The sequence below is a fragment of the Scatophagus argus genome, chromosome 8 (genome assembly GCF_020382885.2).
Source record: "Scatophagus argus isolate fScaArg1 chromosome 8, fScaArg1.pri, whole genome shotgun sequence".
NCBI lineage: Eukaryota > Metazoa > Chordata > Actinopteri > Scatophagidae > Scatophagus > Scatophagus argus.
The window spans coordinates 1,560,711-1,578,819 of record NC_058500.1 but is presented as its reverse complement, the minus strand read 5'-3'; the positions used below and the strand labels follow the sequence as shown (position 1 = coordinate 1,578,819).

The following is an 18,109-nucleotide window of genomic DNA, read 5'->3' as shown; positions in this document are numbered from 1 at the left end:
GCTGGCATGCAGTTACATCACAGCTGAGACTCTTGACTCCTGGCCTGAAGACATTTTCCCTCAGACGACCACCAACAGCAGATCGTCTGTTTTCCAACAACATGACAGAGCAACTGTGAGACTCCATGTGATGCTCTGTGAAGCCATTTTACAGCAAGATGACTTCATTCTTTTTATATTCGACCTCTTTTGTACAGCAAGGACACTTTCTGAGGGATGGTGTTACTCGAAAACAAGAGAGGACTGACACTGCATTTAGTCAGAGGGAGTTTATCACCACGGGACACGCACTTATTTGAGAAATCAGAGCGGCTTGGCACTACTTGGTGTTACAGCTTCATTTGAATCATGGAGCCTGCTGGACAACCGCGAGACCTTCACCATGTGAAGTATTTATGGAAAAACTGAATCCAGTTGCTGAAACCCAGTTAAAAATGGTATTAAACCACTATTGGGATTTTTTATGTCATTATTTTCCTTTTTCATGTCTTTATTACTTTCTTCCACATTCATTTTTTCCTTTCTTTCCTCTCTTACTGTCTGTTATTTTTCTGCTCCATTACCTTCTTTTATTTCCGGTGCATATTGCTTGGGGGTATTTTTCTGTGTTACATATGCACCTGTGTCAGAGACTCGCAGGTCTATTTTGCACATCTACATGCCAAAATGTGTTTGTGTATATTTAAGCCTGAGGTAGACACTGATGTTTTGTCTCTCCTCTGGGTGCGAGTTCTTCTCGGAGATAAATGGCATGAATGAATCTGCAGGTGACGTACTGTCCTCTCCGGAGTGTCCGATCTCAGGCTCCGGTGGCGGTCCCGTTCCGAGCGAGTTGACAGCCTGCACTTTGATCTCAAACGGTCTGTATGTCCCTGTGTTGTTCACCATGAACGGCGGAGACTGCACGTCGGCGGAGTTCCAGTGCGCATTCGTCTCCCCGGCCTCCCGCCACGACACCCTGTACAGGAAGCCCTGGCCATGGTGCAAACGCTTGTCCATCTCCTGTGAAGACGCACAGGACCATACAGCGGATTTGGATTACAAGTGGCGTGCATGCGTGGGCACGAGCAGAGCATGATTACATATGCATGCGCACTGATTTAAGCACTCACATCCCATGTGATCATCAGAGTCTTTGGGTCTGTGGACTCACTGCGGACACCAGTGGGGTTACTGTCTGGAACTGGAGGAAGCAGACGGGGAGAAAGCATCTCGTTTTAAAGACATCATTTGACAAATGTGCTTATTTGGCCTCTTGCTGAAAGTTAGATGAATGCACTTCTGTAACATAAAATTACAGCCAGCAGTTTAGTTCAGCGTAAACACTAAGCACAGGGAAAACACCTAACCTGACTCTAATCGAGTTGATTCACATCACTAATTAACACCTGTGATCTCGTTCATGTGAAAATGGAAGTGGCTGAATGTGTGGCTGACTACTGAGCACTAAGCTGAAGTGGCTTCAACGTGCACGTGGTTGTCCACTGCTGATGTATGTGTGTTAGTAAAGAAGTGTCACAAGATGACACTCACCAGCCGGCGGCGTGCTGTGGTGTACTGAGGGCTCGCTGGGGAAGCTGGCGCCGACCTCGTTGACGGCGATGACCCGGAAGCGGTAGGTGCAGTAGGGGTAGAGTCTCAGCTGCAGGTGAGTGAAGTCCCCGGGCACTCTCTTCCACTCCTCCCACCTCCACCTCCCCTCCTCCGTGTGCTGCTCCTCCCGGGCCTCCACAACAAACTCTGATAGACAGACAGACAGACACGGTGATGTCATGTTAATACCACTTCCTGTAAAACCTTGGGACCATGTACTCTGAGCAGGAAACTGTGTGTGTGAGTGTGTGTTCAGTACCCATGATGGGGCTGTTGTGTGAGTGGCCTGGGATCCAGCTGAGAGTCAGGCTGTGGTCGTCAACATCAGACAACGACAGACCTTTGGGAGGATCCGGTCGGTCTGAGGATCCAGCAGAAAACTGTTAGTGTTATATACACACACACACACACACACACATACACACACACACACACAGAGTCACGTACCTACTACAGTGATGGAGCCAGTGGCGCTTACGTGGTCTAGAGCAGTGATGACTTCACAGGAATAAAAGCCGTTGTCTTTTGATTGGACGTTTGTCACTTTCAAGGTGCCGTTCTGAAAGACCGTGTACCTACACACACACACACAGACACACAAAGAGTCCAGCTTCCCATCAGAGCGCTGGCTGCAGCCTCCTCGGCATTGGGAACAAATCACATGGAAAACAACAGGAGCGTCAGCACGGGGCGTAGTCCTGCAGTGCCTCATCCTCACCACAGGATGGCGACTGTAACCCACGAGCTGCGGCAGCCTGCCCTGCCTCTCTGAACTGGCTCTGTGGGCCCATAGAGACCGTCCCACATCACATTCACTGGTCAGCTCTGCTTCAGACTGACAGCACACATGGACGATGGTCTGTAGGTGAAAATCTTGACGCTGACTCTGGGACAGTAACACGGCTGGAGGAAGTGTCCAATCAGATTTACTGTGTGCTACTGTTGAATCTGTTAGCATAACGTCAGCGTTCAGCAGTTCAGGTTGGGATCTGCTGGACAACACGATGTGATGTAATGTGCTTTGGCTGTGAACTGAAAGACGCACGCGCGTGTGTGTGTGTGCATGTGTGTGTGTTTACTTGTCATCTGGTGACGATTCGAGCAGTTTTTGTCCATCTTTCTTCCACACGATCTGGTTGTCGAGCAGCTGAGGGTCTTTGTAGAAGCGACAGTCCAGCCGAGCACTCGTTCCTCTCAGCGTACGCAGGTCCTGGGGGCCCGTCAGGATCAGCGTTCGATCTGACGGGGACATACAGGACGCGTCAATGAGTGCAGCACTGACAGCAGCACTGACAGCAGCTGATGTTGTCCTGCTATCGGGTCAACATGTGCACATCTGGCACATCTGTGTTATAAATGTGTGTCAGTTTGGGGCAGAGGAAGTGTGATCTGCTCTGTTTTCTAACCCAGCCCTAAACGAGCTGCGATTTCAGGTCATGTGACTACGAAAACGAAGTCACATGAAGGACTACCTGCATCGTATGAGATACCTTCTTCAGGTTCTTTGGGTTCTCGGGGCTTCTGGAGCTTTGGATTCATGTCGAATGAGCTGCATGGATCCATTCTGTGTTTATTTTTTTCCAGCGTTAGCCTTTCCATCAGCACACGCATGAGGAGATAATGATCGAATTTTCATTGTGAGAAATTACTTTATGAACATAATAATAATAATAATAATAACTTTCTTTATGAAGCACCTTTCAAAAACCAAGTTTCCAAAGTGCTTAACGACCATTAAAAACAACACCGACAAATCAGACGTCCTCTTTGTCTCAGTGACTCAGTGTCTCTGTGCAACCTGCAGGTCTCAGACTTTCCACAGCAGTAACTCGGTGTGTGTGTGTGTGTGAGACTCACTGAAGACTTCCAGGTGAGCAGTGATGGAGATGTTGCTGTGTTTGATGGAGCAGGTGTAGGCGCCGCTGTCGTCCGCGCCGACGTCGGACAGCACGACGGTCCCATTGGTCATCAGGGAGACGCGAGGGTCGGACAGCAGAGGAAGCTTGTCCTCGCCCTCCCTACAGAGAGCACACACGTATTGATCAGTGTGTGCACTAATCGGAGGCATCGCTGCGGCTCTCAGTCCTTCAGAGTTCGTTCCGACATTAGACACCACGAAGCAAAGCCCGCAGCAGCAGCAGTAAGCCCAGCCGCTCGATCGATGGAGGTGTGTTTCCTGCCTCATCGGTGAGTGGATGAAGATCAATAAATGAGGGAGAAGCAGGAACAGTTTGAACACCGTGAGCATAACATTTAAAGTGAGGTGGGATGGCGGCATACAGGAAGTCGTGATGTGTTCATGGTGGTTAAGAACAAAATTTTGTTCCAAAAGTTTGTTGTTTGAAAGCCTGCCAGTCCAGACTGATGGGGACATAAGTATTTAGCTAATTCACTGACATTTCATGGTTTCTTTTAGCCTTCAAACAGCCAAATTTAAAGATATTAAGTCTAAGAAATATCAACCTAAAAACAACATGTCTAATTTGTCTCTCATTTCAAAATCTAAACTTATTTTTATCTCATTGAACCCCAAACTCCCAGAAATCAGATTTCGGGAGCTTCAGCCTCACGGCAGCCATTTGTCCTCTCGCGTCTGAGGCTCCAAAATGAAGTTAGGTTAGAAATATTAATGAAAAACATGGAGCCTCTGAGTGAGCTGAGTAAAGCTGCTCTGTAGCAGCACACCTTTAGTCCAGCCACCTGAGGGCGCCGTTCCATTGAAGGTAAAGGGGGTTGAGGTTGTATCAGATAAGCTGATAACGTCTGTGTTTAGTCACTCTGAGAATTTGTAATATGAGCTCATCTGACAGCTTAAGGGATGAGGCTGCTGTCACATCACGTCATGTTTGTCATTTGTTTTTGAGTTGTTCTGACTCGAGGGGGCGCTCACGTCAATATTCCACTCATTTGTCCAATTATTTAAACGTCACGTGAATGCATCCCCCTGAGCTTCTCCTGCTGAGTCTCAACTCGACACGTTCGCATATTGTGTGTTCAGGGAGGAAACTCTGAAATGTCATGAGTGGTGAGCTGCTGCACTTGTTTCCTCAGCTGAATATTCAGCCAGGACTTTGGAAATAAATTTCTGCTGGCAGATCTTCTCGCTACACTCAGGAAGACTCAAGAACAAACTCTCACCACGAGTTGGACGGACGTCTGAAATGTAAAAGCTGATGCTTCTGGAAAATGTTGTTGTGTGCAGCAGGAGGTCTCAGACACCACGATGGAGTGTGACTACTGTGCGTGCGTGTGTGTGGCGTGTGTGTGTGTGTGTCTCACCACGTGATGTGAGGTCGTGGGGAGCCAAAGGATTCGCAGTGCATCACGACGCTCCTGCCGTCGGTGACTCGGTACACGACCCCGTCAGAGGACAGGATCTGAGGGGGGAGCTCTGAGACACACAGAACAGGACAGAGACACACCGATCAGCCACACACACCGTGAGGACGAGCTGTTCGTATGGCGAGCCGTGCAGCAGCAGCATACCGACGACGTAGAGGTACGTGTTGAGGAGCGTCGAGCCGTGTTTGTTGGTGGCCTCGCACTGATACACCGCGGTGTCAGCGAACTCAACATCCCTCAGTATCAACACACCACCTGACACGCTGCGACGAGGGTCGTCATCCACCTCTACAGGGCGGGGGAGGAGGAGGAGGAGGAGGAGGTGAAGAGGTTAAACACAGCAGTGTGGGAGAGAACAGTAACGGGTGTTTGTCAAACAGAAACTCTGAATACAAAGACATGTTAAACCAAGAAGCTGCAGGCCAACAGATGAAGCTGCAGCTGGTACACACTCCACCCTCTGTCTACCACAGCTTCCTCCATCATTTCTCTTTCCTTATCTCCACCCCCTCTTTCTGTCTGTCTTTCTGTCCTCCCTCCTGTCTGATCCATCAGATCTTAAGAGGCTCTCTGTGATGGAGGACGGAGTGGAGCCAGGAAATGCTCCTCCCTGAAGTCTCTCCGTGCTCATCAGTCTTTGTCCGATTTAATGACACGGTCAAACTTCATGGCAGACAAAAGTAAAGTTCAACACTTTTGGACAAATGGTAAGCGGTTTGCCAGAGTAATCAAGCAACATTTTAAACCACACTTCAGCGTACACTTAAACTCATCAAGTGCTTAATGTCTGCATTCAGGGATATCAGGAAATACGAGAAGGCAGCGCTGAGGGCAGCCGTACCTGCGAGCGGCTGACCGTTGATGCTCCAGGTGACGATGGGCGTCGGGATGCCTTCAGCCTGACAGTCCAGTCGCACAGTTTCCCCGGGAGAGTACAGCAGGTTGGCAGGCTCCTTCACCCAGTACGGAGCCGCTACAAACCGACGACAACATTTACTGCTGCAGCCACGCAACAGCCAAACGTATGCACAGGTGTGTTACGTCACACACGGTACGTTATATAGACAAAAGTATTGGGACACTCGCCCATCACACCAACAGGGACTTTACGGATGGGGTTGAGGTCAGGGCTCTGTGTGGGCCAGTCAAGTTCTTCCACACCAAACTCATCCAACCATGTCTTTATGGAGCTTTGCTTTGTGCACTGGGGCACAGTCATGCTGGAATAGAAAAGGGCCTTCAACAAACTGTTGCCACAAAGTTGGAAGCATAGCATTGTCCAAAATGTCTTGGTGTGCTGAAGCATTAAGATTTCCCTTCACTGGGAGTCAGGGGCCGAGTCCAAACCCTGAGACACAGGCTCATGAAGAGATATGTCTGAATACTTTTGTCTATATGGTGTTCATTGATTCTGGAGTGTTCAAAGTGAAAACTGATCAATTCTTTTCTACAGCACTGCTTTGCTCAACTGATTCAATGATGTTTGAATCAGAGCGTGTGCACAGTCTAACCATCGGCCTGATTTCTGTCCCAGATGTGAAAGACTGCACCGTTTGAGGAAACGAAAACCTTTGTTGCTTCCTGTGAAACAGGAAGTTATTGTCTGTATTAGCAAAAGAAGCTGTGAAAGAAGATCTCATTCGGTGTGTGTGTCTGTCGGTGTGTGTGTGTGTGTCCTGCAGCCCACCTTCCACAGCGACCGTGAAGGAGTGTGTGGCCGACCCGTGGCTGTTGAAGGCCCTACACTCGTACTCGCCGTCATCTTCCAGGGTGATGCTGTCAAAGTGGAGCCAGCGGTTGTGGTTTTCGGGTTTGCCGCTGGATTCAGCCAGGCTGCCGTCCTTCTTTTTCCACTCCATCTCTGGTGTGGGTCTGCAGAGAGAAGCACCAAGACAAGAATGTGGCTGCAGTCGGATCGATTCAGAGAGATATGGACGACGCTGGAGCTGAATGAAGGCAGATGATGTAATATCCCATTTTATCCTAAAATATAATGACGCCTCATTTATCGGCTGTGGGCTCCCATGTAATAAGAAGAACACATTTCAAACAGTGTGAGCAGAGTGTGTGTGTGTCCAGTTAATTCTGTCCGGTTGTGTGATGTCAGCTAATACATGACAATGTCTAAACTTTGAATTTATGTATTTTAATTGCGTTGAGTTTATGAGCGAAGATCAGCGGGTTACATTCAGTGCAGAGTCACAGAACCGAAGTGTGTTTCATGACTGGAGACAGAATGAGAAATTTATGTGAGAAACGTCAAGCTTGAATACGAGTCATTTTTCTAACGTTAACATGCAGGTGGATGGCTGAGATTTAATGTGGAGGCACATTTGTGTGGTCCCTGAGCCTTGGAGAAGGTCTGTGCAGGCAGGCCTCCATCATCAGGACATCAGACAGGTCACACGTCACACAAACACACACACTGAGGTGCTTACAGGCCTTTGGGGACGCATTCCAGGGTGATGCTGTGGCCCCTGAGGGCCAGCACAGAGCTGTGGGGGCCAGCGGGACGGAAGAAGTGTGGTTTCCTCCCGTGAACGACGTCATTACCTGCAGAGAGAGGAAACGCATGAGACCAGCACACACTGAACTGCAGTGTTTCCACTGTGAGTGTGTGGTTTCTTCTCTCCGCTGAATCCAACGTGTCTGTCAGTCGGCTTCTGATCCTGAACCTTCGCGAGTTCTGCAGTAGTTTTGTTCAGTGAAAAGTACGCAAAAGTCATAAAAGTCAAGATATCATGATGAAATATTAGGCTGATAAAAGCTCATCCTAAGTCTGAAACTATCTGACAGTAAATGTACTGAAGTATCAAAAGTATATGGAAAGTGTAAATATATTTATATGCACGTATATTCTGTATACTCAGCCTGATTATTTGTTTACAGTGGGGGTAAACGCACACCAGAACAACACATTTCAGAACTCACATTAGTCTGTTTTTTGTAACGAGTAGGAGTGTCACAGTTCAAGTAATCAATCAGTCAGTTACATTTTCAAATACGCAATAAGTTACTTTTAAAATACTACAGCACGACCCTGTTGAGTACATGTTGTTGAAACACGATGTGAGCTCAGCAGGTCCGAATGCTCCCGCTCAGCTGATTGGCTGTACGGTGAGCAGTGAAACATTCCATCAGAGACAGGAAGCTGGACTCAGACGCCGCTTAGCGTTGGTTAGCAGCCTGTCAGTGCGGCTTCAAGTTCAGGCTCAGCTGCTACTGGACACTGACAGGTCACATGTTCACCATCACATATGAAGAGCAGCATCTCTTACTGATGTTTACAACGGTTTTGATGTTTTCCTTCTGTGTGTTTGTGCTAGCAGCCACTGTGTGTGTGTGCGTGCGTGTGTGTGTGTGCGTGTGTGTGTGTGTGTGTGTGTGTGTGCGCTCACTGGGCAGGACGGTCAGGCTCACGGCGGTCTCAGGCAGAATGGTCCTGGCTGCTGAATACTGGGCGTTGCAGATGTAGTCGTTTCTGCTGTCGTTCTTCCAAAGATTGGAGAAGAACAAGCTCCCGTCGAGGCCGACCACCACCCTGTCATTCTGCGTGATGTGCACCATCTCTGAGGCGAACCACACACACACACACACACACACACACACACACACAGCAAAGTTAAGGCACAAAGCAGGCCGAGACACGCTGTGAAGGCTGCTGCAATTAAACAGAAGAAGGCTGCCTTTCAGTTTCCTGAATGTGCACCAGCGAGAGGGATCATGGTGTTCTTTCAGCGGCTCCACATTTTCACATTTGGGCTAAACAAAAGTTGAAAGGCAGTATTTGATTAGAGACAGAGAAAGAGAGAGCGAAGGGAGGACAAGAAAAGGAAATAAAAAGAGAAACTCAGCTGACGGTGGAAATGCAGAGTGGAAATGCTCTGCAGTGCGGCGATGCAAACAAACTCCTGCAGAGACAGACTAGAAGAGACACAGGAAGACTGGACAACCGACAGAGACAAAGTGTCCAGACTCACTCTTGTCCATCCAGTGGATGAGCGGAGGAGTCGAGCTTTCTGGAGGGTTGCAGGACAGGACGAAGCTTTCCCCTTCGTGAGCTGTCTTACGTATTTTTTGTTGTTTCAGAAGAACCGGTTGCGCTGAAACACAAAACAGACGAGTTCATTAGAACAACGTGAACTCCAACATGCATCATCTTTCACTGAGTTTCAGCCTTTACTGTCCTGCTCTTCCTGTCAGACCAGGATGTGCTTCTGCTCTTTAAACACCAGAGTGTTGAAGCTCTTTCTTTGCTGCTTTCACACCATCTCCAGGCACAGGTTTGTTCAGGAAGCAGTCAATGCTGCAGCGAGATGCTGCAGAGAGCCTGCAGTGAGTCAGCGCTCCTTTGTTCATCGAGCTGACTCAACAGGCGCTCTGTGCAGAGACTGGACTCATACTGTTCACTCGCTTCAACTCTATTGATCAGAGGAAACGGAATAATGGGTAACAACCGGAGAGAGGAGGAGGGAGTAACTGTTACATGCAATTATTATTCACAAGGCCAACTACACTACATAGACAAAAGTATCCAGACACACCTCTGTATGAGGCTGTTTTTCAGGGGCTGACATCACAAATGCTCCTCTGAATGAATGGGCAAAAATTCCCACAGAAACACTCCAATCCAAGAGTGGAAGCTGTTACAGCTGCAAAGGAAGCCCGTGGGTTCAGATCACATGTCCCAATACTTTTGTCTAGATAGTGTAGATTTCCATCAGCAACAACAAAAACAGCAACTCCCATTGCCGCTCTCATCTTTTTGTTTTTATGTAGAGCAGAAACTACATAACACATAATAACACCACAGCAAATTACCACCATGTTCTAACTGCCAGGATGAAAAGATGACACTTTATGTTTCACAAGCATCACATCACGTCTCAACAACAGGTGTCACATTAGGTTCAGATCCTGTGTCTATAAACCAGATGACTGCTGCTCAAGACTGGAAACCAGCAGTCAACGTTTGTGGCGATGAAAGCAGACTTTTAAGGCAAAACGTGGTGTTTCCTGACACTGAGTGTTTCCTGACACAGCATTACAAACTGAGACGTTTCAACACGCTGGTGCGCATAAACGTAGCAGCTGCATTTCTTCTGTGGGCTAATTCCTCCTTCACTTCGACTGTGACTGAGGCTCAACTCTGGTATCTTTTTAGAACAGCAAAGCAGCAAACAGATTAAATGTTTTTTGTTTTTTTTTGTCAAAAACACGGAGAGGAAACTCTGTTTGATTCTGAGCCCTGAACTCTGAGCACCTGCTGTGTTTCATCCCAGGCTGAATGCAGCATCAGCCATGACGACGGGGCAGCCTGTGTGCCGCCTGACAGGTCAAGTCCAGGGCAAAAACACGTCTGTAAATCACACCGTGCATCGGACTCAGATCCATCTTCCGTCACCAGTTTGTGCCTGCGGTGCAGTCAGAGGGATTGTGGCGAGCGTCTCAGGCTGAAAGCGAGGACGGTTCGCCGCAGCACTGCAGACACGCCCTTCAGCTGCTTCCTCCCTCCATCAGAGGCAGCACACAACACCGACTTCCCAGCTCCGGCTCTCACGCCTGGCAACCCCGTGCCCCCCCCAGTGGCCGAGTGATGTCACAGCTCGGTCTCCAGGAAGTGGTTGCCACGGTAACAAGAGATGAGAGAGCAGAACAGGAGGCCTCAGCTAACCTCCTGACTCAGTGCAGCGTTTATGTGTTTCTATCAGGCTTTGTGTCTTACAGTACGTCTTTTATCACGTGTCACTCATCCGCAGCACATGTGAGGATCACTTTGGACGCACACTCTGTGACTCACCCTCCACGATGACCTGCACGCTGCGCGTCACGGCCGTCCCCAGGGTGTTGGAGGCGTAGCAGCGGTAGTGGCCTTCGTAGGACATGAGGGGCACCTCGTCCTCGGCCCGCAGCGTCCCGGATCCTTGACGCTCCGAGCCGAACGCCTCGCCGTCCTTCACCCAGCGGAAACTACAGAGGAAGATTTCTGTCACGTCAACAGCAATTCAAAGACGAGCAAACAGGAAGCCGGATGGCCGAAAATCCACCACCCAAGATTCAGCAAACACATCTTAGTCTGAGTGGAACAAAGCAAAGAAATGCATTCACAGACGTCATTTAAAAGACAGGCTGGTGTTAACCTGCGTCAGCAAACCCCATGAAAAACACCCAAACTGTCCCGTCAGTCTCTCAGCTCCAGCCCCACTGGTTCCTACTGCAGCTGGTAGTCAGCACTTCCTCCACCTGACAGGTGTGTCGTATCAGCATCCTGATTAACAACTTGATTACTGATCACTGACCCCAACAAAAAGCCCAAAGGCTTCAAGTCTCCCGTTTGAGTAAAACTTAAACCTCCAGCGACGTGAAGTAACGAGGAAAAAGGAGAGCATGCAGGGAGGGGTGGGAGGGGAGGAAGAGACAAAGACAGACAAAGACAGACGGAAAGACGGAGACATGATTTGGTTACTGCAGTGATTTTATTAGAAGAACGTTAATCGCCATGCCAACAGAAAGGCCAGCCGGAGGAAGTGGACAAACAGCCAGACGCACGCATATGTCCTGCTTGTCCATTTTATCCGTCCACTCTCTCTCTCTCACACACACACACACACACACACACACACACACACAGGTGTGCTGTACGTACGTTGGTGTCGGGTTCCCGGAGGCCTCACAGGGCAGGTAGATGTCCTCTTGAGAAAAGGCTGTGTATGATGTCGGCATCTCTGTGAGCACTGGAGGCTGTGACACTGAACACACACACACACACACACACAGTATAATATAGAATATCGTACTGTACAGAACCGGTTCCTAATATTTTTGCCTGACGTACTCCACCGTGCTGTCAGATGACCTCCATCAACACCACCTGTTTGTCATCACTTGTAGCTGGCAGGTCAACTCTTTTCCTTTACTTTGGCAACCACTTCCTGTTAGCTGACATATTCATCGTGTTTTATGTTCCACTCATATGCTTTTAAACTGATCATGTCCTGCACTTAACGAGCCGGTTAATTTGAACTGTTTAGACTGTTAAAACTTTCTACTCTCTTGCTGAATGGTTTTCACATGTGGGCTGCTGCTCAGGCCTTTCAGCCGAAATTTATTTAAAATCAAACTTTACTTTGACGTGAACTTGGTTTGTCATTTCTAATTTTCTCTCATCTCTTCAGATTTTGCAGGACTCGTTACAAAGTTGTTGGAAACGCTAAATAATTCATACCAAAGGTTTTCTCATTTCTACATCGTGTTTAATGATTCATTAAACTGGCAGGGCCGATAAACTGCACATCCTGCCTGGCTGATGGCCTGGATGTTACAAGCAGGCTTGTGGAAAGAGTGATGCATACCAGTCTGTTTCTCAATATGAAGCTGGAGCCAGCAGCCAGAAGCTTAGCTTAGCTACACGACCCCCTGCAACACCACAACTTGTTGTGTTTGTTCTTCGGTTGTTGTACGGATTAACCAAATACGAAATGACGTGTTAATGGAGGAGCTTCAGAGTTTCTTTCTCTCTTCTTTCTACAGAGTAAGTCTGGCCGTTTCCCCCTCGTTTCAGGTCTTTATGCTAAGCTAAGCTAACCAGTTTCTGGATGTAGCTCCATATTTAGTGCACAGACACAACGGGATATCAGTCTTCTCATCGCATCTCTTCACGTTGCGTGATGTGATACACAACACAATACAAGCTAAAATAAGATGTTCAGTTCTGAAGAAGTGGACACTTTGGAGAAAAGTCACTATTTGTTCAACGACTTGTAATGCCCTCGTGTGTGTGGACGCGTGCAGGAAAAGAAACATCCTGCTGTTAGCGTTTAAAATTTGAGGTGCTCAACTGCTTCCTCTACAAACTGGAATTTCCCCGTTCGCCCTGTGTGGCTACAGGACCGCAGGGACGGACGATGGAGGATGAGGAGTCGGCAGCCTCCATCATCGACTTGACAGGTTTGTGGTAATGAAGTCACTGACATCAAGAGCCTCACACACCTCATCATCGTCACAACAAAGAAAGTCACTTACTGTTCAGCACTTTGTCTGTTTGTCCACACGAAGGCAAAGAAAAGAGAGCAGACAGGAGACATTCAGACACGCCATTGGTTCAGAGCACGAGCATATTTAAATCACAGTGACATCATCAAGACTCGTCCGCAGGGTTCGCTTTTCTGTCTCAGACTCTGTGGCGTCTGTGATCGAGTTACATCCTCCACCTTCCCTGTCCTCCTTCATCACCCTCCCTCTGTGTGCCACGCCCAGAGGAGGAGGAGGAGGAGGAGGTCAGCGGCTGAAGGTCGAGCTGAACCCGACTCCTCTGGGCCCATCGCGTTGAAGCCTCCTGACCTCCGAAGTGAACCTCAGAGACCACAGGGTCAGTCTGTGTGCGTTTGGGCTTATGAGCGTGTGTTTAAATGTCTCCCTGTGCGAAGCCTCGGAGATCTTCTCAGTCCAAGACCGCATCAGACAGGAGACGCAAACATCACTTCATCACACGAAAATATGCTGCGTGTACGCCAGCTTTTTAGGGCCTTCATGAGTAAACAAAAGGCAGGTGGGAACATCGTGAGGAAAAAAGATCCGAGATTAAGATTAGATTAAAGCTGGAACTTTATGAGAAAATTATTATTATTTTTTTTAATCAACCAACCACATGACTTCAGTCTGTAAGCGTGTAGTTTGTTTGACAGGTTGGACACGCACACGCACACACACTCACACTCACACTCACACACACACACACACACACACACACTCACACTCACACACACACACACACACACACACACTCACACTCACACTCACACTCACACACACACACACACACACACTCACACACACACACACACACACACACACTCACACTCACACTCACACACACACACACACACACACACACACACACTCACACTCACACACACTCACACACTCACACACACACACGTGCTTGGTGTGAGGGTGGAGGAGTACTCACAGCCTTTGGGGATGTGGATGGCTCCCTGAGCAAACGGAGACGTGGAGGAGGAGAGGAAGGACAGAGGCAGGAGGAGGAGGAGGAGGAGGGGGAGGGTGGGGGAGCACGGCCCCCTATAGCACGTCCACCGACGCTGTGACACACTCATCTCTCAATGTCCCATGAAAAGTGACGCACGACGCCCACACACTCATCAACACACAGAAAACACACACCCTCCCAGCCAAGCAGACACACTCACACACACTTCAGGGACCTCCCAGAACCTCTGCAGAGCGGAGACAAGTAAACAACTGTGTTTGTGTGTGTTGCCTTCACTGCCCAGGCGGAGTGAGACTCTCAGTCCTGCTCCACCTGCCGACTCTGGAGGGGAGAAGAAGAAAAAGGTGGGGGAAGGAGGAGGGAGGATTGACCACGAGAGAACAAAGGAGGGATGAGGGACGGAGGAGGGGAGGACACACAGGGCAGGGAGGGACGGAGGAGAAAAGAAACCATTAATTTCATTAAACAAAAGTCATCCCAAAACAAGACTAACATGAATCTTTTCCATTGTGGAATTAATGCTGACCTGTACATTAAAAAACAATATTTTAATATTCAAAGCCAGTCTGGATTCCATATATTTCTCTCATGTGCAAAACATTAAAACAATGGACAGCTCTGTGTGCGTGTGTGTGTGTGTGTGTGTGCGTGTGTGTGTGTGTGTGCGTGTGTGTGTGTGTGTGTGTGTGTGCGTGTGCGTGTGTGTGTGCGTGTGTGTGTGTGTGTGCGTGTGTGTGTGTGTGAAAGAGAAAGACGAAAAGGGTGAGGTCATCCTGATAAAGACAAGATCAGATCAAAGCAGCAGGAAACATCTTCTCTGCTAATGACATTACAAAGAGAAACTGTGTGTGTGTGTTATTGACTGCGTTTCCATTCATCCAAGCGTCTTGTCTTTTGTCCGTGGCCGCTGACTGAACGCTGACCCGTGACAGCAGGAGTGTCGGGGGGAAGCACACTGGATGGATCAGCTCCTCCCTCTTTGTTCCTCCTGATCTGCACCTCGCCGTGCAGGCCGAACCCGCAGTCCTCCTAGTTTGGTCATTTTCTGGTTTGGAGTGTGGGATTATGCACTTCTCCGTGTGACGACCTTAAAGCTCAGGAAATCCTTTCAAAGTCCGCTGTGCGCTTTTAAAAGCTCACAGTCTGTCTAAAAATAAGCGAGTGCACGGCGCTTCAGAGGCCTTGAAATCAGGCTGCGGCTCCATTTAAGGTTTTACTTTCATGAAACGAAACAAGAATGAAGCAAATTCAAGGAAATTCCTCTAATGACCAAACCAAGCGCAGACTACAAAGGCAAAAACAGAGTTCCTTTTCCTCTTAACGTAACATTACATTAAGTAACAAAACAAAAACCAGAAATTCCTTGCAAGCTGGTTAAGTTAAGAAAACCATTGTACCAACATTCTGTGAATTGGCAGAGATATTAATGGAAAAGACAGCAGCCATGAAGCTCTGAGGCTAACACGCTCACAATGATAATGTTAATATGCTAATGTTTTACACACGTGTTCACCGTCTTGTTAACATGTCATCATCTGCCTACAGTACAGCTAAAGCTGATGGGAATGTCACCTGTCAGAAACCAAAATGGATGATTTAATGGAAATAAAAATGGTTGACATGAGAGCTCCCCAATACATCTGGACGCCCTCTGGTGGCTGGTTGCAATAAACTCCCCACCCCTCCATGTTAGCAAAAACTCAAAGTGCACATCAAATAAATTTTTCCCAAAGATGGTTTCTGTCATTTTAGGTAGTGCTAATCACTCTGATGTTTTTTGCATCTGTTTGGCTTTAATTTGTTATTTGATGCTATAAAAGGGGACTGAAATCTCATGATTGACAGCTGAGTGCTGCTCCTGATTGGCTCATGCGGGTGTGTGGGTGGGAAATCGATACTGCAGCTCCACCTCCTGACCACTACTGCACAGACTCTGGCTCCAAATGATGTCACCAGAACAAGATGGCAGCACTCAAACCAGATGTTTTGGCTTCACTTTTGGACCTTCTTTATACATTTGGTGTGGGAAAAATGCTGCCGCCAGGCTGATACACTGGAATAAGAACAGACAACATGGGCAGGGGAGGTTACAGAAGGTGTCATAACTTATCAGTCTCTAAATTTAACCACCGGCAGTCCACACACACAGACACACACACACACACACACACACACACACACACACACACACACAGGGTGAGGCGTGACAGCTGGCTAATGCAGACCCCCTCCTACATCTGATAATTACACAACCTGCCCCTCTCTCTCTGACACACACACACACACACACACACACATCTCCCCTACTTCATGGTCACTTAAACACACACACACACACACCTGCCCCAGGCCCCTGGGGCTGCTGTTACCTGCCAGGCATATTTACAAAATAAATGATCCAAATAGAACAGGGACATTCAGTGTCTCTTTGTGTGAGTGTGTGAGCGTGTGTGTGTGTGTGTGTGTGTGTGTGTGTGTGAGCGTATGTGTGTGTGTGTGTGTGTGTGTGTGTGCCCCCAGATGAGCGCAGACAGACACACAGATGACTGATGGCTGATGAAAATGTCCCAGCATGCTCCAGCTGCAGTGATAACATGCAGGCTGTGCTCGTTCTGGTTGTGGTTGTAATAAAGAAAAGAGGTTATTCACTCTGATTTCCTTTAATTTAAATATTCATGGACCTCCCGCTGTGGTGCTGAGTTAACGAGGGGGGAGGGCCAGAGCTCATTAATGAATTGAGTCTTAATCTAAAGAAACGTGATGGCGGCTTGTCTCCTTTTCAGACGCTGAGTGTCCTCACTGAGCCTGCCTCTTGAAGGGACTTGACCTGACAGAAGATCCTCTCAGCTGCACTCTGGCCCCTGAGAGCCACAAGAAAAGAAAGTCCATTTAAGGTTTAGAGACGCGTGAGTCTCCAGAGGACAGAAGACACTGCATGGCTCCAGCTTCCCAGCAAATATTTTCTTTTGTCTTCTTCTTTTTAAAGCTGAGGGTTTGGACTGGTGATCAGAAATAATGAAAACAGTCGTTAAAATGAGCTACAGCTGAATGGGTGACTTGCACAGGATGATGCTTGATGCTTAATGCTTAAACGTAGTGAAGCACAAGCAGCGAAGGGCCATAAAGTCAGACAGGTCCTTTGGGTCCACACAGGACTCAAACCCTGATCTCTGTCCTGTCTCTGACCCATCCAGCCACCTCCTGACTCCTCCTACTGACACACTGCACGGACGCCTCCAGAAACCACACCAGGAGGTGACGTGCAGTGTCCTGCAGTGGGCCGCCATTGATAACGATAGGATGGCCCAGAGTGAGCCAGTTCGGACCCTGCAGGCGGCCATATTTCTGTTCTGTTGAACACTGAGCACACTGTAGCAGTTCCCCCACCCTCAGAGTCCAGAGATGTCCCACAGAAACTGAGGGGCTTTAGAGGGCAGGCAGGTGGACCAGCCACTCCACCGGGAGGCCTAACGGGAGCTGAGGGGGAGGAGGGGAGGGAGGCAGGGAGGCCTGAGGCTGGTGTGGGAGGGGGGGGGATCAGGGTGGCTGGGATCACAGAGGGAGGGGGTGGGGGGTGGGGGGGGGGGCAGGTGGATGGATAGAGCGCGACAGAGCGAGAAATTAATTCATTGATAGATTCCGATCTGCAGGAAACAATCGGGAGGTACGGATGTAGAGATTAAGCAAAGGCAGTGAGGAGAAGGAGGACATTTCCCCCTCAGCACACACACACACACACACACACACACACACACACACACACACACACAATAAGGATGAAGAGGGAAAGAGCTGCTCCCAGTTTGTTTCTCCCAGTTGGCCACATGACCTAAATTCACCTAAATTCATTATTCATTACATACCTCACATTTACTTCCACACACACACACACACACACACACACACACACATGCTGACTGTGCTACAGCCTGGAGCGCACAGGGTTGGGTGAGCTGTAGGTGTGTGTATGTGTGTGTGTGTCAGCCTGCAGATCACGCTGCTGATGTCCTTCACGATAGGCCTCATTAATATGTAACAAAGCTGTCATTTTAATAAAGCACCACTGAGTTAAACATGTGTGTGTGTGTGTGTGTGTGTCAGTCACTGGGAGGTGTGTGTGTGTGGCACTCTGTCTGCATGAAGCCAGCCAGTTGTGTGTGATGT

At 48.5% G+C, this 18,109-nt stretch overlaps 1 protein-coding gene and 1 long non-coding RNA gene across 6 annotated transcripts in view; one reads left to right on the top strand and one right to left on the bottom strand.

Moving 5' to 3' along the window:
* Positions 1-18,109, bottom strand: part of LOC124063086 (neural cell adhesion molecule L1.1-like) — a 34,924-nt gene that overhangs the window by 7,849 nt on the left and 8,966 nt on the right. For 2 of the 5 annotated variants that reach the window (XM_046396388.1, XM_046396389.1), the window contains exons 2-19: positions 13,904-14,266; positions 12,958-12,972; positions 11,582-11,684; positions 10,736-10,905; positions 8,916-9,038; positions 8,334-8,504; positions 7,374-7,488; positions 6,623-6,807; positions 5,777-5,908; positions 5,080-5,223; positions 4,873-4,984; positions 3,451-3,611; positions 2,673-2,832; positions 2,041-2,168; positions 1,853-1,954; positions 1,534-1,740; positions 1,113-1,183; positions 777-1,002 (exon numbers count right to left, since the gene is read on the bottom strand). In XM_046396388.1, coding sequence (XP_046252344.1) covers positions 777-1,002; positions 1,113-1,183; positions 1,534-1,740; positions 1,853-1,954; positions 2,041-2,168; positions 2,673-2,832; positions 3,451-3,611; positions 4,873-4,984; positions 5,080-5,223; positions 5,777-5,908; positions 6,623-6,807; positions 7,374-7,488; positions 8,334-8,504; positions 8,916-9,038; positions 10,736-10,905; positions 11,582-11,684; positions 12,958-12,972; positions 13,904-14,051 — 2,473 coding nt within the window. In that variant the 5' untranslated portion in view covers positions 14,052-14,266. Of the gene's footprint in view, positions 1-776; positions 1,003-1,112; positions 1,184-1,533; positions 1,741-1,852; positions 1,955-2,040; positions 2,169-2,672; positions 2,833-3,450; positions 3,612-4,872; positions 4,985-5,079; positions 5,224-5,776; positions 5,909-6,622; positions 6,808-7,373; positions 7,489-8,333; positions 8,505-8,915; positions 9,039-10,735; positions 10,906-11,075; positions 11,232-11,581; positions 11,685-12,957; positions 12,973-13,903; positions 14,267-18,109 lie in introns of those variants that run through there. The other 3 variants (XM_046396390.1, XM_046396391.1, XM_046396394.1) reach the window with 2 other exon arrangements.
* On the top strand, positions 5,219-6,750 carry LOC124063114. The gene is made up of 3 exons (XR_006844058.1): positions 5,219-5,642; positions 5,733-5,967; positions 6,618-6,750. It is a non-coding gene; the product is annotated as an uncharacterized LOC124063114 (long non-coding RNA).